Genomic DNA, 12,386 nt, shown 5'->3' on the forward strand with positions numbered 1-12,386 from the left:
CTGAAAAATTATGCCTTTTATAGAGTTGGTATCATCGCTTCTATGATTTTCATGCGACCACGTCACTAAAAGAGACTAGAAGGAACTATGACGTAGTTTGACATTTTTGCCCAATTTTAGGTACCTCAAAGAAAACTCGTGCAGGGGTCAAATATTGTATCATTATAAAGATTATTGGTCGTGATTGGTATTCCAAAAAGAATTATTTTTAGTGAAAATAGATGACTTCTCATTTCAAAGCTGTATGATTTTTTACTGAATATTTGAACGGTTGTTTGATATAATTAAAAAGATACCAATAGAACAAAAAACAGAACAAAAACCACAGAGGAGACTGTTTTTGTTCCGACCATTGAAGTTTGAACTTTGTATTCGGGTGTTTTTTAATTTTTTCCACGCAAAACCAGGTACCACAAATAATCATCGGACTGGGTTGAGTGATATATCATATTAAAGCCCGTTAAGTCGTGATTCGAACGACATTATAAAATTTCCAAAAAAATTTCCCAGTGTCAAGACGAGAACAACCGGCTTAAAATTTTTGATTTTTGGTATAATTTCGAACTAGTATGGCGTGTACGGTGTTTTTACACGTTTTTTTAGTCAATTTTTCCACAAAATTTTCTTGCCCAATTTGCTTATTTTACTATGATTGTCTAGTATGCCTAAGGTATATTTTGACGTCAGATCCTTTTAGCACACCAAGCAGCTAAATCTACACTAATTTGGAAAAAAAACTTTCTAAACCGTAGTTTTCTAAAGACTATCAATGGTCGGAACATTCTTTGCTACTTGCACAGTAACCCGCTTTCCTTGTTTAAATTTGTTTTTCATTTTTTTTTGCAATGACTTAAAATATTCTATTTTTTTGCCAAGCAACCGGCTATCTTTGTAATACAGGAAATTGCATATTTGATTTTTAACTCCACATATTATCGATTTCACAACTAGCAGCCAGGTTCGGACTATGACTAACAGAAGGAAGATCTCTTGAAGTGGAACACGTTGGGTCCATCTGGCTCCAGGTGTTCCGTCTTGCACTGGGGACAGGGGGCGGTGGATGGTCGGAGGGATCTGATCACCAGATGGAGAGTATCCACTTTGAGGAGACTGTCAACAGTGGGACCACTCTGTCTGCTCACTAGTTGGCCATTGATTTGCAACACTTCATCGCCAGCCTCCATTCCTTTGAAAAAAACAATTGGTTGAAGGTTCGACTCCAGCTTATGGAGAAGATATTTTAAAATAATTTTTCTGTTTAGCTCATTTAACAAGAACGTTCTGACTTAATACAGTAAATAATTTAATCTAACTAAAAGAAAAAAGGATGCATTTTTACAATCACAAGCGCTAATTAGAGAGCTAAATTTTCAACAATGTTCTTTCATTAAAACAAGCTCGGAATAGTTAAAAAACGAGATACTTGATATACAATAGCTGTAAACTCGAAATACGTGGAATCTGTTCTTATCTCAAGTTTTTCTATTTAATTAGTTTCCTTGTTCTGTTTCAAGAGCTTATAGCAATTGTCAAGAATAGTATTTTTCGTATTCATGAGTTTAAGTCAATTCATTTCTGTCTTTTTTGAATGTTTCTTTCTTTCTTGTCGTTTTTTGTCGTCGCATATACATGCGTGTAACATATATATGCCTTGATCTTGCTGAAACTGTGCATCAAACAGTGCACTGTACAATAACATTCATTGATTATTTCAACTTAAATAAAAAAACTTAGAAAGTGGGAGTGCAGTGCAAAAAATTATTATGCTGCAAAAAGCTCACGGACTATCTTTGAGCTCATAACATTTTAAACTGACGTGGACTTGTTTCAGGCGCCTGACCGACCACCTTTTTTGAAGAAAAAAAACAGGCATATTAGTAAAAAAATAATTGATTCAAGCTAGTTTCAATAGTTTTTTTGCATGGTTTATTCAAAAACATAGGCAGAGATTTTTTAAATAGCTAAAACCTCATTTCTAAGTTAAAAAACGCATCAAAAAAGACATTGCCAGAATCTTTATGATTTCATAGAAAAAAACCGTCCGTGATCTCACCTCCATTCTGTGCAATAGATCCAGGGAGGATGTCTCGTACGAAGAGTCTTGGAACCCCAATGGTGGCTGAGGGGGAAGGGGTCGTCACAGAGGAACTGTTTACATTGTTGGTTGTGATTGGCAAGTGTTCCTCAACAGTCTCGTATTCAATTCCGAATCTAAGCGAAGTTTTCATCATCTCAATTATTTTTTTAACAAAAAAATGACTTTCTCTGTCACTTCTACAATTTTTTACGATTTTAGGAAAATGCGAAACAAAACTGTTCAATGCCTTTTTCTGCCAACAAAAATAGTCATAACGTCCATGTGTTAACTTATTGCCGGATAAATGCAACAAACTTTTATAATCTCCCAAGTTGAATAAAACATTCTTAAAAGAGACAAACATTTTTCCTTTAAGTAGATGAACACAAGAAGGTGTTGATTCTAATAATAAAAACAGCATGCAGACTAACTAACTAACCTCTCGCCCCTGTTTCGACTCAGGGTCACTGCATGGTACTCTTTGATGCACACTTCAATGTCCTGACAGTTCAGACTGTCCAGGCTTACTTTGGGCGACGGGATCACCCAAGTCCTGTCCGGAGCCCGGATGCGGATGAAGTGATCTCTGGGGTCCAGTCTTCTCTTGCGACAACAGCGGAGGAGCAGTTCGTTCACACTCATTTGAGGGTGCACTGCTTCCACAGTTTTCTGGTTGTGGGGGAGAAACACACGGGCTAGTTTACCCTTTCCAGAGCTTCCTGCTCCGGTGCTCCAGTTAGCCTAAATATGAAACAGTGAGATTTTTTATGTAAGTTCTAGAAAAACAAGCATGTAATTAATGTTAATAAAAATTGTAGATGTGAAACAATTTAGATTTTAAAAACTCTTGTTGAATTTTTTGAACACTAGAAATGTTACTAGGAAATTCTCACAAAACGGTTTTGATTAAGATTTCTGAGGAAACTTAGAAAAAAGATTTGCAAAACCTAATTGCTTTTAAACTCACCGAGCTATTGCAATTGTTGTGTAGGGATGTCGTCGGTTGAGTTCGGACGTTAGTCGGATCCGGACTGGGATCTGCAGATGATGCCCCTGGTCCCTTCGAGTAGTCCCCCCTTTGCCCACTGTTCCTATTGGACGACAATTGAGCTGAGTTCTGATTTTCCGACGACTGGTGCGGACTGTCACCAGACGATGAAACTTCTCGACTGTTACCCTAAAATTGAAAAATACTTTTAAAAATGAAGCTAATCGATTTTCAGACATACAGTTGGTTGAAACTCTGGATTCGGTATTGTTTTCATTGCAAAACAGCACTAAAGAACGCCTTACGTGGTCGAGTGATTTTATATTCAAGCACTTTGAGTCGGGCTGCAATTATAAATTCTCAAATCAGTCTATCAACAAATATACTTTAATAATTGCCCCCCTATGGTATCTACTAAAGAATTACCACACCCTACAAATCAAAGCAGTAAATTAGCACTAGAGCCTTCTTTTCATCTTTGAATTTTGATGCACTCTGATGGTAATTGTTCAGAATACCCTATTAACTTGGTCTGAAAGGTTAAAAAAATCGGACCAGCTGCTCTCAATGCTGAAAGAGATTTTTTGCATGACATTGCAACAACAAACCGAGTTCTGGCTGTTGGCTGAGTGGTGCTGGTTCTGATTCTGCTGGCTGCTGCGACTGAGGGGCTGGTGGTACATCTTCCTCCTCCCTCTTTCTAAGGAACCACTGCCTCCTCCTGAGTTCACCATGGAGTCCTTGCTGTGATTCATCTCCAGCGAAGTTTTTCCTGAACATGTTTCGAATTCATTTTTATTTACTTATATTGATTTCTACCAGCTAGGAGGTCGATTGTCGGATCGTATTTTTTTTTCGAAAACTACCCTCCCTCAAATGGACGCCATTGATCAGGAAATTGAATATGAAAGAAGATATGCGCTCGATCTGCACATTTGAACTTAACTTCTTTAGAATCATTCTAGTTTTATTTTTGTGTCTTGATTTCTAGACTAACACAACTTCAACATAACTCAACTTCTGCAAATAATTGTGAAAATTTTGACTAAAACTAAAAAAATTAAGCAAAAATGCATATTTTTTCTAAATCAGTTTGGTTTTATGTACCAGACAGCATGGCATGAACAGATGAAGCTGAGAAGACGCTGAGGCGAGACAGTTGGGCCTTGGTGTCCTTGGATACGGCTGAGAGGAGGGTGCGGGGGTTGGGCAACTCACTCCCACTCAACGAGGCCGCGTAGCACTTCAATCTAAAACATGAGAAGTCAATCAAGTAGGAACTATTTTAATAATCGCTGCTTGAGCATAGAAAATTCAGGAAAGCATTCAAAAATCAGGACTCGACACAAGTATTTTAAGATGATGAGCTGTACAGCTCGTATGTTGGTCCTATCCCTCGTGGATAAATGATCTTAATTAAATCAGACAGTATATATCTATATAGACAGGATTTTATTGCAGGACTTAAGACAGGATTTTATTGCAGGACTTCTGACAGGATTTTATTATATTTATTGCAGGACTTATCCAAAATTGTGTTAAACTTTATGCTAATGGAAGACTCAATTTTTTTTTTCAGATACACTTCAGCTATTTTAAGGGATGGTTTTTCATTCATTCAGAATTGGAGAGAAAAAGCTAGCTGAATTTTTCAATTAAGTTCGCAAAAATTCAGTTTTATCTAAGATCAAGGAAAAAGAAAGCACGATATGTTTAGGTCTTAACTGGGAACCCCTGATTATGAATTACATGCAATGTTTCTGGTGACTTGGCTAGACCGGAAAATTATTCATCACCCTTGAGCGACAGACCATGGTGGCCGCGCACCACAGACTTTTTGACTGAGAGGTTAACACCTTGACCAAGTCTCAAGTGCAATAGCTGTTTGTAGGGATCGTTTAACTGCAATGAGTGATGTTTGTACCTGTAAAGATGACAGTGCAGCTGTTCCAGGTTCTGTTCCCACTGGGCTATCTGAGAGGCCACAGTGTGTCTGCTTCTGGGGTCACTCATGATACTCAGCTGCAGTTCCGCCATCTTCTTCATCTTCAGGTCCATGTCCACCTAGAAAGCAAAAAGAGACAAATTGCCTGAAATCAAGTCAAGCTCAACCAAAAATTTTCTGTAATTTACTGAAACGTACTGAAAGTATATAGCCGTTTTATACATTTTTCCCAAATATTACTTTATTGAGCCAAACTGCTTTTCCGAGTTTGTCAAATCATCAAAAACGACTATTGAATATATTTACTACTCGGCAGGGGCGGATCTAGGTTTTTCTTGAGGCTCGGGGGGAGGGTGGATTTTCAAAAAAAAATTTGAAATTTTTTTCGACCTTTTTTTTAGGTCGACCAAATTGAGTTTCCGAGCTCTTCCAAATCACTAAAAAGACCTCGTTTTGGTCAAAACTTCTGCGCCGCAGGCAAAATTTTGAAAAACAGGCCAAAAAAGGCGTTTTTACGCACTTTTTGGAAAATTTTGACCAAAAAAATTGCGTTTTTTTGGCGTGCGCTCCCCCTTCAAGACAAGTATATATTGGCGTCACCAATTTAGGGTCCGTCACCAAATATGGATATATCAAAATAGTACAAAGGGTCGATAGGGGGCCCTAAATCCGCCCCTGCTACTCGAATTTCAAGACACGAAATTTAGAGTTTGGGGGGGAAGTCATAATATTTTTTCAATGAAATAATTTATCTGCAAAAAAACAGTAAGTTTAAAATAATTTTTTCAATAAAACAATCTTTTTCGAAAACTTGTCAAAATGCAATCAATTCGGTTTATTGAAAAATCGATGCTTTTTTCCTACTGAAAGAAGTTGCCATCGAGATGTTGTAATCAACCAGGTATAATATCGGATAAAGTTTCTAAGATTCAATCCCGAAACTCACTTGCTGTTCAACCTTGAGAACCTCCTCCCCCACGACGCCCACGCTACTGCCTCCCCCTCCCCCATTACTGCTATCCAGGGGGGTAGATGGTGACTGCTGCTGACGACGCATCACAATCGCATTTGCACAGGCTGAAATTTAAAAAATATTATAATCACGTATTGACTATTAATGTTTTTTTTATTTGGCACTAAAATATGTGCTCAAAAAAGATGACTTGCTTTTTATCATGCATCCGTTGGTATTGAAAATGCTCCTCCTCAAATTATTGTTACAATGGCAAAAGTGCTTCTTTTTCTCAAATAGATAAGTTTCATCAGAGAAACGTCTAAGAAAGCTAATGAGAGGCATCATATTTAAAGGATAAACTTGATGTTTCATTTTAAGCTAGAAGGAGTGTCAAAAAAAAATAATTTAGATCACATGAAAATTTCGTTAGATTTTTTGAAACTTAATTTGATACTTTCAACGCCCTTCCTTTTTAAAACAAAAACAATCCAAAATCTAAGAAACTTAGAAAATGCATAGATTAGTGCAATCGGAAAATTTTACAATGGATTATTGCAGTCTGTGTGAAAAGGAACATTAATCGTAGCTATTCTAACTGCTGTTATTGCTTACAGGAGTGCACGGCCGAGATCCAGTTGTCGAGTTCGGCGGGAGACTGAGCTTCACAGAGGTAGACGTTGCCGTGAAAAGTGCTGAGAGAGAAGACGTTCTCCCTCTTCGGGTGCTCCGGAATCGGCTGCGCAATCGAGTTCTCAATTCCTAAAACAGATAAAATTCAATAAAAGTAAGTTGGCCGCCGCCAATTTCCTGATTTCTTAAGAGTGCGAAAAAGTTTTCTATTCCAGAAAAAAAAGAGCAGAAACGCATGTTGTTCCTACTTGTTAGTATAACAGCATTTTTTTGGTAAAAAAGCAGACGATTTATTAAGAATTTTTCTCAATGATCAATTCAAAATAAATTATCAAGTGTTAGAATTCGAACACTGTGGCAAACACTGATAATGAAGTGATTCCTGGATAAAAATTCATACTTTTGCCTTAATGCACTGCGTGAATGAAACAAAAAAAAAATCACAAAACAAGGATGTATTGACTCAACTAAAAATGGTGAAATGAAATAAAGATGGAATGGGTGAGTGACTTGCCTAGTACTAGTTCTGGGACGGAGTTCTCATCTATGTTGGGAAGCTCTGTCTGCACAGAGTAGAAGAGGAGCGAGTGTCCCTTCAGACACGCCCAGTACCTCCTCCATTTCCTCTTGGGCGCCGTCTCCAACTTCTTCTTCCTGGAACACACAAGAATAAATTAACTTAGAACCATCATATCAAGTGTTTAACTAATTATATCGCTATTTTATAATTATATCCAAATAACAGATCTCATAGTAATCCATATATGTCTTCTCTCTTGTTTTTATTGAACAGTAATACTATTTTTGGAATCCCTTCTAGAGAGGAGTATCTTTTCGCACTTTCTACACCATCAAGTTCTGACCAATTAACTTAAATGTTTCCGGAAAAATTTTTGGTGAACCAGTATTAGAAAAACTTCTGAAAAATAACGTGCTTTGCTTGTTACAAAGATTCAATATACATTCAACGTTGCAACAAATATTCTGTATAAAGGCGGTTTTCTCTTTTCAGGTGATTTTCTCCTTTCAATAAAATTTGCCTGTCTGAATTTTTCGGTCAGAAGATTTAATAAATTTTCCTCACTTTGAATTTAAGAAGAGGACATGTTTTATCTCGAGCCAACCAGCCTTTCGAGTCACACCAAATCGTCTGAAGGTCGCATCTGTCGGATCCACGCAGTTATCCTCCTCCCCCTCGCCTTCATTTTGATTGCCCGAAGCACCCTTGTCTCCTTGATGACCTCCACGGGCGGTGGTTCGGGGAGGCGATCGGATGCCGAGTAGTTCCGCATCTGAGCTGAGTTGGTCCAGCAAAGCAGGCAAGGGGATCCCAGTGTGAGCATGAGTGGAACCGACTCCTCCCAGTCCCAGGTGTCTGCTGATCTCACTCGACTCTGACTGGTTGTCTTCCGACAAACTCTGAAACAAGATAGAACTGATTCAATCCGTATAACTTACTCAGCTTTCCTGAACCGCACTTGAACAATTTATCAGAACGTTTAAGTGTTGACTGCTATATAAGAAAGTTGAATGATTAAGTATCAACGTATATCAGTACGAGCAATTTTAAATTAGACATTACTTTTTGAGCCAAGAAAACAATGAGGTTACTCAACATGGTGGACATCCGGGCGTTAACGACATAGGACACACTATACACCAATTTCAGTTTGAGTCTCCTTTACGAAATTGAAAACTGATTGAACTCGGAGAAAAAAAACAAGCACCAGTGAGCTTTGATCAAAAGGTTTTAGTGATTACCGCTGATTGGTTTGAATTTACCGATTTATGATTCGCGCTCGGAAGCTCCGAAGGGGGAGACTCTACTGTCGGAATAGAGGTAGGAAACGCCGACATGCTTCTCCGATTGCGATACATTTCGTTTCTGTCCCTGGTAACACGATAGCTCTCTCTTTCATCCATTCGTGACTGTCCTGGAATTGACAATTGATGCTGCGACAGTCGTCTCCGGTCTACAAGTCGCAATCTTTCGGCAATACTTTCATTCCAAGCAAGCGGATCATCGTTCACACCTCTAGATTCTAATGATGTTTTCATGGTTATTGAAGAGGAGTCTCGGTCGTCAAAAGACACGACTCCGCTGTCAACCGACACAGGTCCTCGTCTTTGGAATTCATTCATTTCTAATCGACTATTTTTGTCATCCCAGTTCAGCCTCAGACCCTCGAGTACTTGAGGTCTCCTCAATTGCCATAGATCCCCATCTCCGACTCCGTTCCAAGACTCTAACTGATTCCTTTGTCTATGTAACTGGTACAACTGGCCAGTGGTATGAGTTCTCGGTCTAAACTGTCCTGGAGATGTGGCTAAACTACAGTTAAAATACTCAGAAGTCCTGTAGTTCTGTGTACTCAGTGAACTGCTCAGCTCTTCGCGATTCTCCAAGCGACTTCCTCTGTAAGAATTTGATTCTCTGAAACTTTGCTTTTGACTGGTCGCAAATTGAGAGGTAAAACTGGCTAAATTGTGCATATGAATGTTATGATTCTCGTAATGTGGTTTTAAATTAGACTCAAGGCTTTCCATAGCACCCTCAAATTGATTTGGGAGAGTCCTTTTCTGAGGAAAAAATGTGTAAAGGGTCTGTGCATTTGATTGAGATTTTAGACTTCTGCCGACGTTCGGGAATCCTTCCATCGTCACACTGCTCCTGCTGATGTCTGAGAACCCTATCGATGTCACGATGCTTCTGTTTGGGATACCTACCGACGTTACAGGACTACAAGAGTAACTGTTAGACCCGGTGCACGAAAAGTTTTGCTTCGTCCACGGATTGTTGGGAACTGTCATTGTAAATAAGGCGCAATATAACGATACGAATATCCAGTTAGACCATGCACAAAAAATAAAGAATTATCTAGATTTGGATGTGAAAGTTCAAAGTTTGAAAGGTCAAGGCAACTGCTTCAGGTTGAAAAAACCCGTTTATAGAAGCAACTCATTTGGCGACTGTGAGAAGAAGTATTTTCAGAGAAAACAAACGATTTGGTAACCAAAATATGCCTTCAAACTGTTAAATTAATTTTGGAGGCAGCGAAGCGATTAGTCTTTAACCCACGGTCGTCAAGTTTAATTTGGATTCAAATTCAACCCTCAAACCAATTTCGAAACTACACAGTTCTGAAACTGTGCTCTTTATATGGGTAAATAGGTCCAGAAACAGAGAAAATTTGAGCGCAAATAGGACTAGAGAGTTCTGGTACAGGCCAACTTGAAAGCGTAACACGAGGGAATGTTCAAGACTTGGAGGAAGGTAGTTGGTCTGAATTTGTTTGTTTCCCGAAATATTTGGAAACAATGCAGGTAGTTGTTGTTGCGCCCTGAAGGGACCTAAGGTATAACCCGTTTATAACGTACAATCTGCGTCGTGTCTCTGATTGATTAGGAGTGCTCTATTTACAACGTTGATTCATTTTGCCCAACCTTTTGTAGAGACGCACGAAAAAAATTTGAGCAACAGACAGGCTAAGCGACAAATCGAACGATCAGCAAACCGAATTTTTGGTTTATATTTTGTAAGCTCATGAAACTTTCAGATTCTCAATGCTTGGATTTGGCATTCGAAGAATTTTAACATTTTAGGAAAATTATGCTTTCGCCTTTTCGGCCAGCTACTTCGTGTCGATAGATCTTCTAATCTAACGGAACGGTTATAATGGCACCAAATTTATCCCCAAAGAGTTCCATGGCTGGGAAAGGAATTGGGGAAAGAATTGAAGGTATAAAAACGATTGAACACAAGGGCAACTAATTCTCGCAGCCTTCGATTACAGCAAAGCAACGACGCCACACTTTAGCTGGGTGGACTGAGAAGAATTAATCGAATCGAAGTCAATAATTGAAGAAAAAGGAACTATATGGTCGGTAGAAGATCAAATGACAATCAGAAGAAAAGCCAATGATTTACACAATTCGACATTCAAAAGACTTTAAATGTTTGGCCGTACTTTTTTCGATGTGGGCATCTAACCGAATACTCAAAATGTTTAAAAAACGAAGTGAATAAGTTTCGGAACTGCAAAGGACTCAGTAAAAATTCTTTTAATTTTCATTATGTGAGTCTAATTTATTTTATTTTTTTTGTGAGTCTAATTTTTATCATTTGAAAAAGTAAAGTGTTCCGTAAAACTGAAAAACTTTTTAAAAAAACTGTCAAGAAAAGGACTAGCAGATAAACTCAGTTTAAGTTTTCTTTCGTTTGGTAAGACTTTTTAAATCAGTTTCGAGGTAACAATCAGTCGACCCAATGGTCAATACCTATGCCAGTACCTTGGTAAACAGTGTACCCAGTATAATTATAACCACGCTTCCCTTTTAACTTCAAGATTAAGTTTCTTCTCAATTTACTTTTCTCTCTCCAATGGTTAACTACCGGTATGGTGGCGGTATGTATTTACCAAGAGTCATTTCGCAGAAACACATAAGTGTTCAGAATGCCGAAACATAGCAGAGCATATTAATAGCAGAGCTCGATAAAAATGTCAATTTCGAAGAAAACGTTCTTTTTCTTTCAAATTTTGGAGACTTTTAGACATGGTGAAATTATATCACTTACAAAAAAAACATTAAAATTTTTTTCGGTAAAAATTACTCTTCTAGACACCCATAATCGGACTATTCATTTCGGTTTTTAGGTGTTTATGAATGAGTTTCGGTTTATAATTGGCTTCGGTTGAATATAAAAATATGAAGTTAATGGCCCATTGTGCTTTCTGCTATCTTTTGAGGCAGCTTATCAACGAAGCTTGCCTATACAATATACTAAAGGGTGCTCGCTGGTTTGCCAGGTCTTAGAGTGAGAATAAAAAGTATAATGAGAGACAACGAAGTCTATTTGCCCTTCAAGTGGGTATGCTGCCGTTAAGATCAAATATTTTACAACTGGCAGGTAATTCTGTTCTATGTTTGATCACTTTCAAAATACGCAACTAATGTGCGACCTCAATTACCCTTTGTCTGTTCGCCCGAGGAAAATCCAGCTCCACCTGTTTCCAGCTAAATTTTGTAGCGCATGTTGAACAATTGAAGCAAAAAAGCAACCAGTTACAACTTCGAAAACGACAGAAACCCAACTGTGAAAGCACTCAACTTATCGTCAAAGTTTCTAAGTACAGAAATTGTTCTTTAATCGATAAAAAGATCTGCAACTCCTCACTTGCTCACAGCTAAATCAGTAGAATAGACTGATTATACTTCAAAAACTTCTGTTTCCAGGAAACAATAGCTTCTGTTTGAATCCTAAAATAGCTCCATAATTTTTATCAAACGATCTAGAGCTAGTCCAGGTTTGTCGGTAGTAAAACTAATCCTGTTTTTATCCGGCCATTAAGTTTCTAATCCTGTCTAGCCTGAAACATTAAAAGGACAACGGTGTGATTGGATTTCTGTGCAGTTACCTCATTGCAATCAACGAAGCTTCGCACAGTGTCATCCTCCACCTCCTGATGATTTGCCCCCTCTCTGTCTCCCTTGGATTGGGTAGAGGAACCCTGGCTGCGATTAGAGGAGGAACAGTCAGTGAGGTTGTCCAGTGAAGCAGCACCAGAGGAGGAGTGGAAGAATGTGCCATCTGCCACCACTACAGATCCAGAGCCACCGCTGGAACCACCCACTGGCCCCACTTTGCTCAGGCAATTAGAGTTATCCCCTCCTCCCTGATGACTGCCGTGAACTAGTCCTGAAAGAAACAAAATAAATACAATTTTAGGCATGAAAGAAGCAGACTAACGAAGCGGTATTAAATTCAGACTTTCTAAATCACAGATGAAAA

The 12,386-nt window shown here is 38.5% G+C and overlaps 1 protein-coding gene across 1 annotated transcript in view; it reads right to left on the bottom strand.

The window, feature by feature from the left end:
- The window catches only part of LOC134846531 (uncharacterized), a 108,495-nt gene that overhangs the window by 7,575 nt on the left and 88,534 nt on the right, over positions 1-12,386 (bottom strand). Inside the window, exons 10-21 of the mRNA XM_063863911.1 lie at positions 12,013-12,293; positions 7,680-8,014; positions 7,110-7,249; positions 6,578-6,724; positions 5,957-6,087; positions 4,990-5,129; positions 4,173-4,315; positions 3,674-3,837; positions 3,045-3,254; positions 2,517-2,818; positions 2,054-2,211; positions 977-1,186 (exon numbers count right to left, since the gene is read on the bottom strand). Coding sequence (XP_063719981.1) covers positions 977-1,186; positions 2,054-2,211; positions 2,517-2,818; positions 3,045-3,254; positions 3,674-3,837; positions 4,173-4,315; positions 4,990-5,129; positions 5,957-6,087; positions 6,578-6,724; positions 7,110-7,249; positions 7,680-8,014; positions 12,013-12,293 — 2,361 coding nt within the window. The remainder of the gene's footprint in view (positions 1-976; positions 1,187-2,053; positions 2,212-2,516; positions 2,819-3,044; positions 3,255-3,673; positions 3,838-4,172; positions 4,316-4,989; positions 5,130-5,956; positions 6,088-6,577; positions 6,725-7,109; positions 7,250-7,679; positions 8,015-12,012; positions 12,294-12,386) is intronic.

This window comes from Symsagittifera roscoffensis, chromosome 5 (genome assembly GCF_963678635.1).
Source record: "Symsagittifera roscoffensis chromosome 5, txSymRosc1.1, whole genome shotgun sequence".
Classification (NCBI taxonomy): Eukaryota; Metazoa; Xenacoelomorpha; order Acoela; family Convolutidae; genus Symsagittifera; species Symsagittifera roscoffensis.